The sequence below is a fragment of the Bombyx mori genome, chromosome 4 (assembly GCF_030269925.1).
Source record: "Bombyx mori chromosome 4, ASM3026992v2".
NCBI classification, from domain to species: domain Eukaryota; kingdom Metazoa; phylum Arthropoda; class Insecta; order Lepidoptera; family Bombycidae; genus Bombyx; species Bombyx mori.
In genome coordinates this window covers 5,798,064-5,815,996 of record NC_085110.1, presented here as the reverse complement: position 1 = coordinate 5,815,996, position 17,933 = coordinate 5,798,064, and the positions used below count along the sequence as shown (strand labels likewise).

The 17,933-nt window shown below is 34.3% G+C and overlaps 3 protein-coding genes across 6 annotated transcripts in view; 1 reads left to right on the top strand and 2 right to left on the bottom strand.

The window, feature by feature from the left end:
* LOC101740829 (transcription-associated protein 1) overlaps positions 1-2,016 on the bottom strand; it is a 34,809-nt gene extending 32,793 nt beyond the window's left edge. For 2 of the 3 annotated variants that reach the window (XM_038021812.2, XM_038021813.2), the window contains exon 1: positions 1,624-2,016. In XM_038021812.2, the coding sequence (XP_037877740.1) occupies positions 1,624-1,770 (147 nt within the window). In that variant the 5' untranslated portion in view covers positions 1,771-2,016. The remainder of the gene's footprint in view (positions 1-1,623) is intronic. The other variant, XM_038021814.2, reaches the window with a different exon arrangement.
* A 1,661-nt stretch (positions 2,017-3,677) lies between these two features.
* On the top strand, positions 3,678-10,567 carry LOC101740689 (plexin-B). Its single transcript, XM_038010631.2, has one exon. It carries the CDS (start codon positions 3,863-3,865, stop codon positions 9,542-9,544), a length of 5,682 nt encoding a protein of 1,893 aa, XP_037866559.1. The 5' UTR covers positions 3,678-3,862; the 3' UTR covers positions 9,545-10,567.
* A 3-nt stretch (positions 10,568-10,570) lies between these two features.
* Positions 10,571-17,933, bottom strand: part of LOC101740552 (abhydrolase domain-containing protein 2) — a 31,689-nt gene continuing 24,326 nt past the window's right edge. For both annotated transcript variants that reach the window (XM_038010632.2, XM_062668103.1), the window contains one exon: positions 10,571-15,456. In XM_038010632.2, the coding sequence (XP_037866560.1) occupies positions 15,182-15,456 (275 nt within the window). In that variant the 3' untranslated portion in view covers positions 10,571-15,181. The remainder of the gene's footprint in view (positions 15,457-17,933) is intronic.

Here is a 17,933-nt window from a genome sequence, read left to right as displayed (position 1 = left end):
TAAAATCAGTCAACAATGCCTTATGTGGCGCACTGAAGTAATTGTGTCGATTTCTCTTTTCCACCTTTTTGCTAAGACAGGAATATCTAGTAAACCATGGGAAAGACGAATTCAAAGACACTGAGAATGAATCTATTTCTGAGAGACCTAAAAGACCAAAACATACACAAGAAAGAAGGGAGGCAAAGGAGGGTAATCCAGGCTGTTGGTAATAGAAATCTACATAATTACTTCAATTCACCAAGTAGGGCACTGGTGACCTACACGGCAGTTAAAGGGTTAATCTTATACTTTATTTTTATCATATATAATTTGATGACAAACAGATTATAAAATAATATACAAAAATAATGATTATTTAGTTACACCACAAGGTGTTTCACAAGAATTGTCTCTAATATAGACATTACTATCATAAAGTTATTGGTAAATGAAATAAAAAATAATAATAAATAAGTAATGATAAAACAGTAAGGTAGTTCTTGGTTTTATCAATAATTTTAATATAGCTATATATATGGCTCTGTAGTAGTATCACTACAGTAGTAAGTGTTAAGAATATATAAGTATTACATTATTTAGATCAGAAAAATTTTGTGCAAGATATTTTCACTATTGAAAATTGAGTAGTATTTAAGTAAAAACACTATTTGATTTATTTTGTGTGCAGGACGAAACCGATTTTAAATAGTTTTTAGAATTAATGTAAGTGATTATGTAAAAAATGTATAATCTTAAATTATTTTATATGCAATATGTTAGTGTATCAGATCAGAGAATGTAAATAGACCAATAGGAACGGTTTGTGGAGCGCTTTCACTACGGTAACATACAGATCAAGGGACCCTCCGAAAGTGGGGCGACGATAGCGCGTCGCGATATGGTCTACTGAAATAAATATAAAAGGATGGCCATTTACAGGCAAAATACAGTTCTCAGCAAATCTTCGACAGAAACAGTTACCAGTGAATCTCCGACATAGAAACATCAAGACAGAAGCAGTTACCAGTGAATCTCCGACATAGAACAAAGTACAGTTATCAGAAAACCACCAGTGAATCAGCTACCAGTGAACCAGACAGTTACCTGTGAAACCTCTCTACAGAAGCTGAAACCCATCGAAAGAAACAGCCGTCTTCTACCAGCTCAAAAACAGACAGCAGAAAATATTATTATACGACTCGGCAACAGCCATACAGACCGGTTCGTGTACATTTTGCAATATGCATATATTGAGTAATAGTCACCAACAACATGTAATATATTTTTATTTACTTTATTTGTTCACACTGAACAATGTACTACAGGTATTATAAGTAAGTCTACAGCTGACTATATATTGTTTGTACAAACTAAAACTACCCACTTTATTTTTTATTATTCTAAATGTCTCCAACAGAAAACAATCAATGAGGATAAGTTTGTAGTAAACTCAGCATCAGTTTCTGGTTAATCATTTTAATCAATATTATTATAATTTTTATTTATTTAATTAATTTATTTAATTAGTATCAATATCTTTTTAATGAAAATTATACCTAGACAATTCTTCATACGAATATTCAACATCATATTGGGTGTTATTTTTTGTAATCTGTTTCATGTGTTATTTTAAAAACAAACCTCAAAATTTTCGCTAAGTTCTTGGGCTGCTTTTAATTTGATTTCATCTTTAGCGCCGGGATCAGCCAACATAGTTACATAGCTGCGATATGTGTTCATCTGCGTGTGCGGGTCCCCTGGACCCGTTGTAGCCATCGCTGCCATCATCTTTTTTTAGTATGTTTTTCAAAATTCACACAATTGAAGCAAATTCCACATTATGATTTTCACCATTATTGAGATTATAAAGCTAAGGTAATATAATTGTCAAATTTAATGCTAAATTATTGACGTAAAACGCAATAAATTCAATAATTTCACATGGTGTTTTAATTATATTTCCATGTAACAAAACAGTCAAAATTGTTTGATGGAATTTTAATGATTTGATTGGTAGGTATAGGTACCGGTAAAATGGGGCGATTAGGGATTGAGAGGCGAATCGGGAAAAAACCGGGAAAATCTTTCGACGCTCAATATAAGTTTTATATTCGTTGCAAAATCTTCCATTTTTTGTAGTTTAATAGTAGAATGTTGAAAGTTCACAAAACAACTCTGAATATGCATGATAATAGCTGCTAACTTATAAAAAATCGCGTTTCAAATTAACTTCCTGTGGTGGTAATTATTTTAGTGCTAGAAACTTTGCTCTTTTTTATTTATTTGATAATAACAGAAGACGACTATGATTTATAAACGTTATTTAGTGTTTGAACCAGCATATATATTAAATGTAAGTCTCAGTTGTTAGTGGTTTTAATGTATTTGATTAAATAAAAATACATGTACAAATCTGTTGTTTTTGGGGATATTGGGGACGTCTTAGGTATAAATAACAACGAAAAAGGGGTCAATTGGGATGACAATACGTGAAATGGAAACGACCTAAGTATAAATAGGTACAGGTTTGTAGGGTTGTCTATGTAGTTATAACAATATTTTTTAAATTTGTTGGTAAAAATCTGGTTTATTCGAAGCGAAATTGGGAATAAGTCTTTAGTTGAAATAGATAAGCAATTTAATATAAGTAAGTCGATTTTGCAGAGACATGTAACAAGATCAATGAAATCTCAAGGTGGACAAAAATGTCTAAGTAATACATAATAAAATATTTAATATTTGTTCAGAGTGGGGGTATTCATCAGATTAATCCATGGGATAACCGACACACCTAATCTCTTAAGCCAGATAGAAATATCAGCACTGTCGATTGCACCTATAATTGAGGTGATGTCTGCCATGTACTTTTGTCAGTTTTTCAATTTTTTTTATTGATGATCACTTTGTTGGTGCAACTAAATAAATAAATAAATTAAAACTATATATAAAAATAAAAGTAGTGCCAACCCTAGCAAATTTCTCATTTCGTCCCAATTAACCACAATTTTCGGGTAAATAGGGATTACACCTATTTTTGCATTTTTTGCTTAAACTGGAATGCTAGTTGCATAATTTTAAATTAGATAACAAAGATGCCCCCAAGACTCAATCATTTTGATCCTGATATAGCATTATATACATCAACAACTACCTTAAAATTGCTCATAAAGTTGGAATATGTCCCTAATCGCCCCATTTTACGGTATTTAAATATAATCTATGGGTACAACACTTTAGCATTTTTTGGCTTCCATTTCAAATTGAAGGCACGGGGAACAACGACCACATGTCAATTTCTTTTTAAAGTGTGTTATTTGGTCTGTCAAGCATAGGTCTAGCAAGACATATTCAGTTTATTTAAATTATTAATTAAATTAAATCGTCCCACCACCAGTAGATATTTCACAAGACGACAATTTTGTCTAAAAGATTTAGCCTGCGAAGGAATGACCTACTACAAAATGAGTATTCTTCAATGCTAATCTACTATTGAAAAAAAAAAGGAAATTTTATTCTAAATTAATTAAGATAAATTAATCTAAATTAAACTGTTTATTTTGGGCATTGTAAAGTTCGGTTCCTTTAATCAGTGATCAAGAAATAGTCAAAAATATCTTGAAGCATGATCGAAGTTTGAGACTGGAATGATGACAAATTGAACGTGTAAATGGGTTACAGTCGTAATAGACTATTTCGACATTTGTCATTTAAGCAGATAAAGTTCCATTGTTTATAGATTTCGTGATTCCGTGTCGACGGCATCGATGGATGCATTTACAAGTTACATTTATTTTTTAATTGATAAAAAATGGGTTGAAATCGAATTAAATTAAAGCCTACGGATATATTATTTAAATTGACAGCACCTTAAAATGCGATCATGGCTACTTTCATAACTGTGTTAGTCATAACATTGTGGCTTCGGTGTACAAGAGTTCAATGTAATGATTTAATATCTCAGTACCCTATTTTAAAGAATGAAACGTACCAGTTTTACCATTTAGCAGTGGACAAAATAAGTGGTCAAGTGTACGCAGGTTCATTAAATTGGCTCCATCAACTTAGTCCTGACTTGAAACCAATTCACGTAGTGAAAACTGGACCGAAACCTGATAATCCTATGTGCCATGCCAGTGGTTGTGATCCAGACGTGACAACAACAATAACCGACAACGTGAACAAAATTTTGGTCATCGACCAAGAATCAAGAATCGTGATTGCTTGTGGATCTATCGCTCAAGGCTCTTGTCACAAATATAAGCTTGGAGATCTGTCAACGGAACCGGAATTTGTAGCCGTGAGTGTTGCTGCTAACGATGCTGAAGCTTCAACCTATGCCTTTATTGGTCCAGAGAGGTATAACTCATTAGACAGATCTAATGTTCTTTATGTTGGAACAACATTTACAAACAAAGGAGAATACAGGCATGATGTACCTGCAATTTCTAGTCGAAATTTGATGACACTAGGACTTGCACAGCTGACATTCTCCAAACAGAGTATGCTGCAAATTGATGTAAAATACAGAGATAATTTCCTAGTGCATTATGTGTATGGTTTTAATGCCAGTGACTATGCCTATTTTTTATTAATCCAAAAACATTCTCACCTCGCTGGTAATGAAGAACTAGGCTATGTATCTCGTTTAGCCCGTACATGTGTCAATGATGACAATTATAACAGTTACACAGAAGTTACCTTGGAGTGTCATGTAAGAGAAGAAAATATTAATGGTAAGAGTGAAATTGTCAATTATAATCTTGTTCAAGATGCTAAAATTGCAAAAGCTGGAACTAATTTAGCAATGCAACTTGGAATTGAGACAGGGGCCCCAATTCTAGTTGCATTGTTTAGCCCATCCAAAAGTATATCAAATGAACCCATGACAAAGTCATCTATGTGTGTTTTTTCTTTACAAGAAATAGAAATTAAGTTTAATGAGAATGTTCACATGTGTTTCAATGGTAGTACGAAGGCACGTAATATGGGCTATATATCAGGGATGATATCTGATGGCAAATGTCCAAGCGTTGGTTCCACAGGAAATATTTTGAATTTTTGTGAGGTGGGTCTAAAAATAAGTGGTCTTTACCCAATTAGAAGCACATCAATTATCAATTGGAATGATACATTAATTACTTCAGTTGCTGTGTCAGTTACTGGATTGCATACAGTAGCATTCTTGGGTACTAGCAATGGTGTTCTAAAAAAAGTATTGATTGATGCAGATAAAGCCTTAGAATATTCTAGTGAGAAATTGCTTCCAAATGAAAAAATATTACCTGACACTACATTTTCACCATATCAGAAAACTCTATATCTGCTGGGCTCCCATAACATTGTACAAATACCAACAGAAAAATGTGCAGAACATGGAAATTGTTCTGCATGTCTTGAATCTAATGATCCTCATTGTGGATGGTGCTCCCTAGAAAAAAGGTGTACGATACAAAGCATGTGTCAGAAAGGCACATTAAGTGCACCAAGGTGGTTATCTCAGTATATTGGTCAACAGTGCATTGATTTTGAACAAATTTTACCTGATAGAATATCTGTGAATGAAGTGACAACAGTACAGCTAGCTATAAAAACTTTGCCAGAACTACCTTTTGGGGCCAAATATAAGTGTGTGTTTGGCAACGCTCCCCCGATTGATGCAGCAGTTACATCTAATGGGTTAGCTTGTCCCACACCAGATGCAAAACATAGACCTAAAATTCCAAGTAATCAAGATCATGTCAATGTGCCTCTATCAGTTCATTCATCAGAAACAAATAAAGATTTTGTTTCGCGGAACTTTGCTTTCTATGATTGTTCCAGACACTTAACATGTCATTCTTGTATTACGAGCGAGTGGGCATGTAATTGGTGTATTTATGATAATGTGTGCACACATGATACCTCAGCTTGTCAAAGAACCATCATTAGTGGTGAAAAGAATCCAACCAAACTGCTTAATCATGGTATTGGACATTGTCCTAGAATAAGGCAGTACAAAAAGCCAATTCTTTTGCCCTACAATGTTCCTAAAGAATTAGAACTGGAAGTTGAAAATCTGCCTCATCTGCAACCTGGTCACATAGGTTTCCAGTGTGTTGTTACAATTGAGCAAGCAAACATGATATTGCCTGCACGAATAGAATCAAATCATTACATTGTTTGTGATAAAACCACTTACTCATATGAAGAAGATGTAGGTGAATATAATGTAAGTGTAAAGGTTGTTTGGAATCATAATCATTACATAGACACAGTTATGATAACGTTATATAAATGTGAAATACTAGGATCACACAGAGAACATGCTGATTGTTCACTTTGTATCACTCGGAATTCTATATATCAATGTACTTGGTGTGGGAATTCATGTTCATATAGTGAATCTTGTTTAGAAACTCCTGTAACAGAATGCCCAAAACCTAGAATTGATATGATAAAACCATTAAGTGGACCCATAGAAGGTGGCACAACTGTAACTATAGAAGGAAGTAATCTTGGATTAAGAGTTGAAGAAGTCACAGGAAAAGTTCGGATTGGTGATGTTTTATGTCAAATTGTTGATTTTGAAGTATCAGTTAGCATAACTTGTCAAACAGGACCATCCAATCATTCTACAGTAGCCCCTGTGATAGTTGAGAATGACTCAGGATATACTGAATCATCTGTTATGTTTAGTTATGAAAATATAAAGTTGCAAGCAATTTATCCCACATTAGGGCCAGTTTCAGGTGGGACACAATTAGCTATTGGAGGAGAACATCTTAATATTGGATCTTCTGTCAAGGCATTTTTAGATGATCTACCATGCTCTGTTAATAAAACACAAACGTCCAATAGCAGACTGATATGTATAACACCTAAAGCAAACTTTCCACACATTATTCACACGCTGACAGTCATTATAGACAATGCTAACAGAACTTTAAAAGGTGACCTTTTTAACTATACTGCTGATCCTACCATAATGGAAATAAAGCCTTTAAAAAGTTTTGTATCTGGTGGTAGAATGATTACTGTGCATGGTACTAATTTACATACTATTCAGAAACCTTTAATGAAATTGTATTATGCAAATGAAGAAATCCCAGTTAATCATACAGAATGTAAAGTTTTGAGCTCAAATCAAATGGAATGTCCAAGCCCAGCAATAAATACAAAGTATGTAGAGATTCTGCAAGCAACAAAATCACAAACCAGCACTCCTCAAATAGCAATGAAAGTAAGTTTTGTGATGGATCATGTGGAAACAATGCAAGATCTTAAAAAATATTTCAATCCTCCACGAACACATATGGTATTTGTTGAAGATCCACATGTATATCAGTTTCCTAATAGAATAAAATCATATAAAGGTGACCCACTAGTAATAGAAGGCGAAAATCTGATAAGAGCCAGTGATGAAACCGATGTTGTTGTAACTATCGGCACACAACCATGTAATGTGACCAGCTTAACAATGCAACAGCTCCTATGCACACCTCCCGAAGTACAACCATCCAATACAGACGAAAACGGAATGCAAACCACAGAGAAAAGTCTACCATTAGTAGTTGTCAAAGTTGGAAAGAACTTGCGTTTTCCAATAGGCTATCTACATTACGAGCTTTTGAGGAATTACAATTTTCCCCCAGAAGCTATCGCAAGCATTGCGGCTGGAACTTTTTTCTTGGTACTAATATTTATGATTGTGTTGGTGATGTACAGACGCCGAAGTACGAAAGCCGAGAGGGAATATAAAAGAATACAAATTCAAATGGATACATTGGAAAGCAATGTACGATTAGAATGCAAGTTAGCATTTGCAGAACTGCAGACCGATATGTCAGATTTGGCAGCTGATTTAGAACACTCAGGTATTCCAACATTAGACCATGTTAATTATGTGATGAAAGTATTTTTTCCGGGAGTCTCCGATCATCCCATATTGAATGTTCAAAGACAGTTCATTAATGCTCCACGGACCAATTATGATGCAGCTATGTTTCAATTCGAGCAACTATTAAATAATAAGTGTTTTTTGCTGTCATTTATAGACACATTGGAAGCGCAGAAATCTTTTAACATAAGAGACAAAGTAAATGTTGCTTCGCTTTTAATGATTATATTAATGGGTAAAATGGAATATGCTACAGACATCCTCAAATCTTTGTTGTTACGGCTCATTGATAAATCAGTTTGCAGTAAACATCCACAACTTATGTTAAGAAGAACGGAAAGTGTTGTAGAAAAAATGTTGACGAATTGGATGGCTTTATGTATGTATTACTACTTAAAAGATTATGCTGGATCTTCATTATTTTTGTTATTTAAAGCTATAAAACATCAAATCGAAAAGGGAGTCGTCGATGCTATAACACACGAAGCTCGTTACTCTTTATCAGAAGAGAAGCTATTAAAAGAGCAGATTGACTATCAGACTGTAACCCTACACATTGTTCAAGACGAATTTGATGAAAAAGTTCAGTGTAAAGTATTAGACTGTGACAGTATATCACAAGTAAAATCGAAGATACTAGATGCTCTCTTCAAAAATACTCCATTTTCACTCAGACCTGCTGTCCATGAAGTTGATCTCGAGTGGCGTCATGGAAGAGGTGGACATGTTACGCTTCAAGACGAGGATGTCACTACTAAAACATTAAATGGATGGCGAAAATTAAATACATTAGCCCATTATGGCGTTAAGGAATCCGCCATAATGTCGTTAATATCACGACAAAACGATAGTTTCAACACACCTTATAAAATACCATGTAAAAATTGTACAGGAATATACTGTTCGAATTCACATATACGCGTATACAATAGCGACATTACTGATCAAAACGTGCATTATTATCATTTGGTAAAACCGATCGAATATCAACATATTGTCAACAAATCATCTGAGCACAGTCACAAAGCCATTCCAGAAATATTTCTCACAAGGCTGCTATCTACTAAAGGCACAGTACATAAATTTGTGGACGATTTCTTTGGCACCATACTCACAGTAAACGAAGTACTGCCGCCCGCAGTGAAATGGCTATTTGATCTATTTGATGATGCAGCAAGAGCTCATGGTATTGTCAATCCAGAAGTCGTCCATGCTTGGAAGTCTAACAGTTTGCCACTAAGATTTTGGGTGAATCTCATTAAAAATCCTGATTTCATTTTTGATATAAATAAAACCGCCACTGTAGACTCCTCTCTGTCCGTGATTGCGCAAACTTTTATGGATGCATGTTCATTATCAGAACATAGACTTTGTAAAGATTCGCCGTCAAACAAATTACTCTTTGCAAAAGACTTACCCACTTATAGAGATATGGTCATAAGGTTTTATCAAGCAGTTTCTCAATTACCACAAGTTACAGACCAAGAAATAAGCACGTCTATGCAACAACTCTCTGTGGAACAATTAAACGAGTTTGATACTCTATCAGCCTTAAAAGAGTTATATATTTATGTCAGTAAATATAGAGAACAAATTATGTTAGGATTAGAAAATAAAACACACTTAGCTCGTAAATTAGAAAATACAGCGTGCACCATGGAAGGTGATCCTGCGTCCATGTGCTGACTATATGGCAGTATCGATTTAATTGCATTTACATAATTTATTTCTATGAAATCTATTTTAAGAAAAAGCTTTAATTTATTCTGAAAATACTCAGATTCAAAATCAATAGTATTTATAAAAGACTGTAATCTAATACCAATCCTGTAAGATTTAGTAGTTAACATAAAACAACTTTGTATTTCATTGAACATTTGTAAGATTAAATCTATTTTTATGATTGCTTACCTGTCCTGCTTTATACGCCACATTTGTAATTTCAAAGCTAAAATTTGATTTTGTTGTTTGTGCCATTGTGTTAGATTAAGGCAATCTTTATTCTTACACTGAACTTATTTATTATCAAGGGATCGCCCAGTGAAAGGCTACTTACTATATAATACTCATGACTGGCTCTCTGTATTTTAAGCAGACATAACAGATTTCTTTCATAAATAAATATAACTAGACGTTTAAAATGTGCAAAATGACTACTAGATCTGTTCCATTTCTCTTATTGTAAATTTAATTTTAAGAAAAACACTTAAAATATTGATGTATATTATGATAAGATGTAATTTGTAAAGAGTTAAGGTTTTAAGAAAAATGTTGTGATATTTGTATTTGGAATATTTATATTATTTCATTAAATTGTCATGTATTCTTTCATCCAATGTCATCTTTTATCAAATTTTTGGGCTAGTTTTATTCAAATGCCTTTTATGCTTAGATTATTTTCATAGTTTGGAAAGCAGCATCCTTTACTGTAAACTTATATGTTCCAAATTGATCTCATTTAAATGCTCAAATTGCGTTAATCTTCGGAGCTTATGTATTAGTAAAATTTGCAATATTAAAAAACGAGGCAGTGAATAATATTCCATTTACAAAATATTTGAAATGTAACAGTTAGATTATAACTTAGTTTGTAAGGCAGCGTAAATTCACCCGTCTTTAAAATTTTATATTACTGACTAGAAATATACTTATTTATCAAAACTTTTGTAATGAATAATTTCAATATGAATGGGATATAACAAATTAAAATGCTTTTATTCATTTCCAAAATCTTTATTGAGTGCGTAATACGCCCATAGATTTTAAATAGTTTATATTTGACACAAGCCTAAAAATAAATATGACAATATACTTTGCTAGATAGATTGTAAAATAAAAAAATTGTACTTTTTATGAATCGGCACAATCGAATCAACTTCGTAATCTGAAATTTTATAAACTCCCCATTGACCGGTTCTGTATTCACATAATTCCTCTACTGTACACAAACTCTTTTAAAACACCAAAAATAATTTAACCGTATAGGTATTCAATTTAAAATGTGCAGTGTGAATATAAGATTAATTTGAAATAGATTTCTTCCTCTTCTAATAAAATGTTTCGGCTGTAGAAAAGTCTCATTTTTGATGATTAAAAATTGCGGCGTATTTTATATGCACAATTATTTTAATGTTTAACAATATAATTATTATTTTTACATATATTTTTTAACTAATTAGTAACGGTGAATCACATATCGTTAGTATAATATTGTAACAGTGATAACATTTAAAAATTCTAAAACTTTTGTTATTCAGGACGAATTGTTTGCGGCCTCTAAAACAGACAAACACGTACGCACTACACATTTTAGAACTATAGGAATGGTGCAATATATTTTAAATTTTTCATACAAAATATATCGTCAAACTGGAATCATATATAAGTACATTAAATAATTTCATTTATTATAATCTTGCACTATGTGCTTTAATTTCAAGTTATTATAATCTCTAATAGCTCATAATTCAGATTTATTGACTAATATAAATCTGTGGGGCAGTTTCTTTAAACAAGACTTAAGTTGCTTTTCTTTCGTAAAATGACTGATACATAAAAATACAAACGTACAAAATACACTAGCCTTCTCTCTATATTATGTTCACTTCCAATTTCAATTTGTAATTGGTTTTTTTTCCAATAACAAGCATTGTGCAGTAACAGATTCCAATCTGTTAAAACTAATTTCTAATAATCGTTGTTTTTGTCACTATTTTTTACTAAGTTTTAAATGAAAGTGAGATTTGAATACATAAATAAAATACATTAAATCAGTATCCATTTCCCGACAAAAATGCAATATTGTTAATAGTAGGTATATTAATAATAAACAAAAGCGCATCTCACGAATTCACAGAACAAGCACAACAACAATGTTTGAAAGCAACGAGTTTTGATTCGAATCTCTCTCGACAATAGAGGCATAAAGTCGGCACTATATACTTTTCAAAATTGTAACTTTACGGATTCATGTTTAATATTTCCATCTTTTCCGATGTTGATCTATTGAATTATATTTTTATTGCTTAAAACTACCACATTGATATCACCAGCCAGTTTCTTCTATAAAGTCAGAGTTGACCGGGTTAACTGTTTTTTTTTTAATTTTGCCTTTTTTATATATTATTACGTCAATAACCAAAATATTCCCGTGACGTCTTGAGCAATACATGCGTTTTCTTAAGCGACACGTTCAGTGTTCACAATAACCAAAATATTCCCGTGACGTCTTGAGCAATACATGCGTTTTCTTAAGCGACACGTTCAGTGTTCAGAAAATCTAGAAATTTTCGTATTAATACCAAATACTGTTCAAGAATTTTAAATCATAGATATCCAACCTTAAAATCCTTACTGCCGAGATCTATGAGAGGCAAAATTCGCAATTTTTTCTGCTATTCTTATTTCTGCCCATCAAGAACAACCGACACATAATAAATAACTATTACAAAGCTTATTCAGAATATGCAGTAAACCATAGTGCGCAACAAATTGTGCTTGTGTCGCGCCACAGAACACATAATATCCAATAGAGACGTAATATCTAAATTAAAATAATTCAGACAAATATTTGAGACGCGGGATGGAAACATGCGCCGCTTGTGAATGATTTATTCGATGCGAACAAAACATCACAACGGGAATACATATTTTAGACATATCGAAATAACCATGAAGCAAATTAATCTACAAAGACTCAATATTGTGGACAATAAACAAACATGCGTAGCTTTTAGTTATAATAGGACATTTACGTTATAACATAGGCACTACTACAATCCGATCGCGTTTCGTTGTAACTACCAAATATTAGATACCCATTTTCTGACACAATTAATAATGTATTATAATTTTTATTACTGGTGGTAGAACCTCATGTGAGTCCCCACGGGTAGGTACCACCAACCCACCTATTTCTGCCGTGAAGCAGTAACTATACTGAGACTTTAGAACTTATATCTCAAAGTGGGTGGCGCATTTACATTATAGATGTCTATGGGCTCCAGTAACCACTAGTAAACACAGTAAATATATAATAATATATTAATATATACAGTGCATAATACAATTACATGAATAAAAAATATATTGAAATAACAGCAAGCTAAGAGTACAGCGCCATTTGTACACCCGCATGTAGTAGAAGAGGAACTGTTTTATCATTTGACTTTTAAAAGAACTAAATCTATTCATGGTCGATAATAAATAAATACGTAGATTAAAAGCGTCCCTTGTTCACAGAGGAGCTCCGTAATGTGTTTTTTTTGTTTTGTTCGCTCCGTATATCACGGTATATCTGCCATTGGATATCATTACTTACACTTTACCTCGGCCCGGCAACCAACAAAAGTTATTACCGTTAAATATAACTTTGGTAATTAAGCCCTATATTTCATAAAACCGAAAACCTTTACTTCGCTAGAAAATGCCAATTCACCAAATTCTAATTAACAGGGATGTTGGTAATTTTTATATGTGTACTGATTTTATTTATAACATAGGCCTTAACAAGAAAAATAATTAGATAGTTAAAATCGATTATAAATTTTGCGTTAAGTTTTAATGCTTTAATACATTTAGGGCGGATTCGACCAAACTTAAATTTAAACTCGAGTAACTATACGAGGAATAACCTATTCCGTGATTTTAATCTCGAGTAAATTCATAGTCGTTTTTCCACGTATAGTTGCGCTAGGAATAACAATACGCGAATAGCAGAGTGAATGGTGAACAAAAATAAAATCCGGCAAATAAATGTTGTTGTTCAACGGCATAGTGTAAGAGCATACAAATCGTCAACTCGATTTTGCCGTATTTTAGTGTGAAAAAGTAGCTGTTGTGTAAGATATCCAGCTGTCAAACGTATTATTTTTATTTCTTGTTTGTTTGAGGGAATTGTCAAGTTTTGTCGTGTGGTTTTATATTTTTTCGTTTAAACGTTGCATTCAGACTATTAATAATCATTTAGTGCATTGCGTTGACTTGAAATTAAAACAGAATAAATATTTATGAAATGACAGAAATCAGATGTTGGACTGACAGACGCCATTACTTTATTCTAGGAATAGCTCCGTTATTCCGTGCGAAACGGCGGTATAGTAACAATTCCCGAATAGGCCCACTATTCTTAGAATTGTAGTTGGTAAAACGTAAAATTGATTTACTCTCGATTAACTGACGAGTTATTCTAAGAATAAGATTTACTCTTGTTTGGTCGAATCGACCCTTAGACGTTTTAATGGCATCATTATGATCTACAATGAGTTTAATATCATTGAATAGAATTATTACAAATAATAGTGACGTCCGTACGATCAGACGACGGCTTCCGAGCATTTTGGAGGGAAAACACATTTTTTTAAATAAATTTACTAATAATTAATAAAATCTCATTAGAAGAATGTTTTGAAATATTTGCGGCGTTTGGCATTCTCTCTCTTCTCTTCGATTTTCGTTCTGCTCAAAAACTCGTATACAGTCGTAAATATAAAGCGACACTGAACGGCGGACGGAAACGAACCAAGCCACTGAACAGTTATGGCGGCTCCACATTAGCGCCGTGAAGTTCCGTGACAGGCGTGAACGTTAAAGTGGACGGTTTTCGTGGTGTTCACCGGCGCTCACGCCTGTACCCCGATTGGAGTCGGTATTTTGTCCCGCAACAAAGGGTTCGCGGCCGTTTGTCAGTTTGCTCCTGACTAAAGAGCCTTGATCGGTTACAATATATTTCAATGATCCACTATCTTTTTTCAAACGCTTTCGAATAACTTTCTTGTTTCGGACCTCTAAATAGTGATATGTTGCCACAGCAAACAATGTTATTGCAGCAGCAGCTTCTACGTCCCTTTCGTGGCGGGTTTTACGAACGATTGAGAGAGCATCCCGTGAACGTGGAGGGCACGACTTGTGCCGTGGATTCACGGCGTGAATTCATTGCCCCACTGAGTTTCTCGCCGGATCTTCTCAGTGGGTCGCGTTTCCGATCCGGTGGTAGATTCTGCGAAACACTGCTCTTGCTAGGGCCGGTGTTAGCAACACTCCCGGCTTGAGCCCCGTGAACTCACCTACTAGCTCGGTGAATCTAGAATAACCTCTCGAGGTTACTAGAATAGGTGGGAAAAAAAAAGTTAATTCACGGCACTAATGTGGAGCTGCCGTTACATATAAACAACTTTATTAAAACTTCCGAGATTATGGAGAATGAGAGATTTACGTTTGCGGTCGACACCGTTGTCTTTACACATTAAACGCGTTAAAACGCCCTAACCCACTAACACCTAGGTTCACGTAAACAACTTACAATTGTTCTAGTAGTTGGACAATTTAGTTGCATTTCGACGACACCTTGTCCAAGGGGTCGCGGTACACGATGGTGGTGGATTTGATGAGATCAGGTTCGTCGTCGGAGGCGGAGCAGTCGGCGTGCGCCAGCGCGTCCTTGGGCGAGCACTTGTTGTGCGCCATGAGCAGCCCCCCCACCAGCCCCACCAGCGCGCGGTCCAGCCACGTCACGGGGTTCGCGTACAGCAGACCGCCTTCATAGAAACCCAAGTGCCCTCCGTGGGCCAACTCCAGGTACATGGCTTTGTCGTGTGAACCTGTAAGCCAATTCAAGTTCCAGTTCGAATATAATATATATACTACAGAAGCCAAAGCAATTTAAAAATCAATGTATTTGATATGCTTAGTGAAATATATAATTAAATTATCAGAAATACGTTTCCGGAAGGCAGCGACTTGGCTCTGCCCCTGGCATTGCAGAAGTCCATTGGCGACGTTAACCACTCACAATCAGGTGATACAGCCCACCATTGGTATACCAAGGGTATAGGTACAGGGGCAATACTAGTATACAAGGGCAATAAAAAAAAATGTGTGCGTGTACTAGTGTACACACGTAAGAAGTGAAACTTGTTTATGGCCTTATTTTTCGAAAAATGATCTACATGCAACTTTCTAGAAATTGGTTAAATAAAGTTAAATTAGATAAAGTTTAAACAAAAGGATTTTATTATCATAGACATGAATACAAAAAAGTTAAATTAGATAAAGTTTAAACAAAAGGATTTTATTATCATAGACATGAATACAAAACAGATGGCGCGTAACGGAAAAAAGTGACGCGTAACCGAAAAATGTGACGGTAAATTTTTTTCCAACGCCGATAAGGAAGTTTCACTTCAATATAATAATTTTAGCTGTCTCAAAAACATTTATGTTCGGTGATATATTACCGAACACCTTTGACAGCATAATTCGCGTGACGCGTTAACTTTATTTCCACAAATCGTTAGTGCACGATCAACAACCGCGTCACCCGGGTGCAAACTCACACTGCACTCTACCTACATTTTGGTCCTTCAAGAGAATCTTGCGCGTCGGTGAATTCTGTGAAAAAATGTTCCCGTCGAATGAGGTTTTGAACTAGTATAACATTTATTGTGAGCGTGTGCGATGTGAGAACTATAACATAACAAGAACTTTGGTGTCGAAGAACAGGAGGCGGGGTTTCGTAAGCTGATAACAGGATTATCAAGTAATAAAATTCCTTCAATCAATAATACATAACAAATCCTTCCTTCAATAATACATAACAAACATATAACATGGCAGAATTCATTGAAATTCAATCCATGATTTATGACAACATTGTTAAACTTAGCATCAACATAAAAAAGGATAGTGCGGATAGAAAGACGGCTGATTATTTTAAGAGAAGGTTGAGTACTTTAAGAGAGCTACTGGCAAGAATGCCAATTTAACCATGACCGTATATAAACCGAAATAAGTAAGACTCAACCTTACTTCATCGAACAACGGTATGAAAAAATATTTCAAACGTATGAGCCAACCAAGAATATGATTAAAGAGCAGTATCAGCGACTAGTAGAACAAGTAGGCATTCTTCAAGAAGGGGAGGAAGCTGGTGCCCGTTCCAGGACGCCAGCAGTAGCGAAGTCAAAACAAATAAATGATGAAACAAGAACCAGTGGGCAGGTTGAACAGATGAAAAGAAGCCAAAGCCACAAACAGTAAACTGGATGATTTCTTAAAAAAAAACAATATGCTAATTTTAAAGCCTTTATACGAACAACATCAAACATAGACGTAGATTTGATTGCTGATAAATGGGAATTTGAAGACTCTTTATAGAAACTACACGAACGGTGGGCTGCTATCGATAGCCTTCACTGGGAAATCGAATCCGAGATGGACGGGGAAGATGAAACGTACGCCGCCATGTACGATAGATACGAGAAGAAATTTAATACTCTTAAGAAAATATTGAACACAAAGATGTGATCGGTAGCTCATAGATCAAATGCTACTCCACAATTGCAAATACCTGTCTTCAGCGGAAATTATAATCAGTGGGTTTCGTTCAAAGATTTATTCACGGAAGCTGTTCACAACAATCCATCTCTATTAAACAGTCAAAAAATGTAACTCCTAAAAATTAAAATACGAGGAGATGCTTAAAAGCTTATACAACACCTTCAAATAAGTAGCGATAATTATTTGGTATATGTTGAAATATTTTAAATCATCGATATGACAACAAAAAGTTAATCTTCTCATCTCACATAAATATTTTGTTGGGACTTCCAAGTATGCAACAACAATCCGTACAACAAATTAAACCAATGCATGATACAGCTGCAAAGGAAAGATAATAATACAATACTCCTCAATTAACAATGACTTTAATTTCAAACTAGAGGCGTTCATTATGAACAATGTAATAAAAAGTTTACCAAACAAAACATTTTCTAAGCCTGCATGGTCATACTTGAACAATATCAATTTAGCTGATGCCGAGTTTTACAAGAGTCGGCCAGTCGATCTAATGTTCGGTGCCGATATCTACGCTAACATTATTCTAGGAGGAGTGATTAAAGGAGAAAACTTACAACAACCCATGGCTCAACAATCACATTTAGATTGGTTTTTATTCGGAAGTGTTAAAACTTATCAATGTAACGTTGCTCTGAATAACATGGAGGAAATACATAAATTTTGGGAGGTAGGAAAAATCAACGAATTTACGAATATTTCAGTAGAAGATCAGGAATGT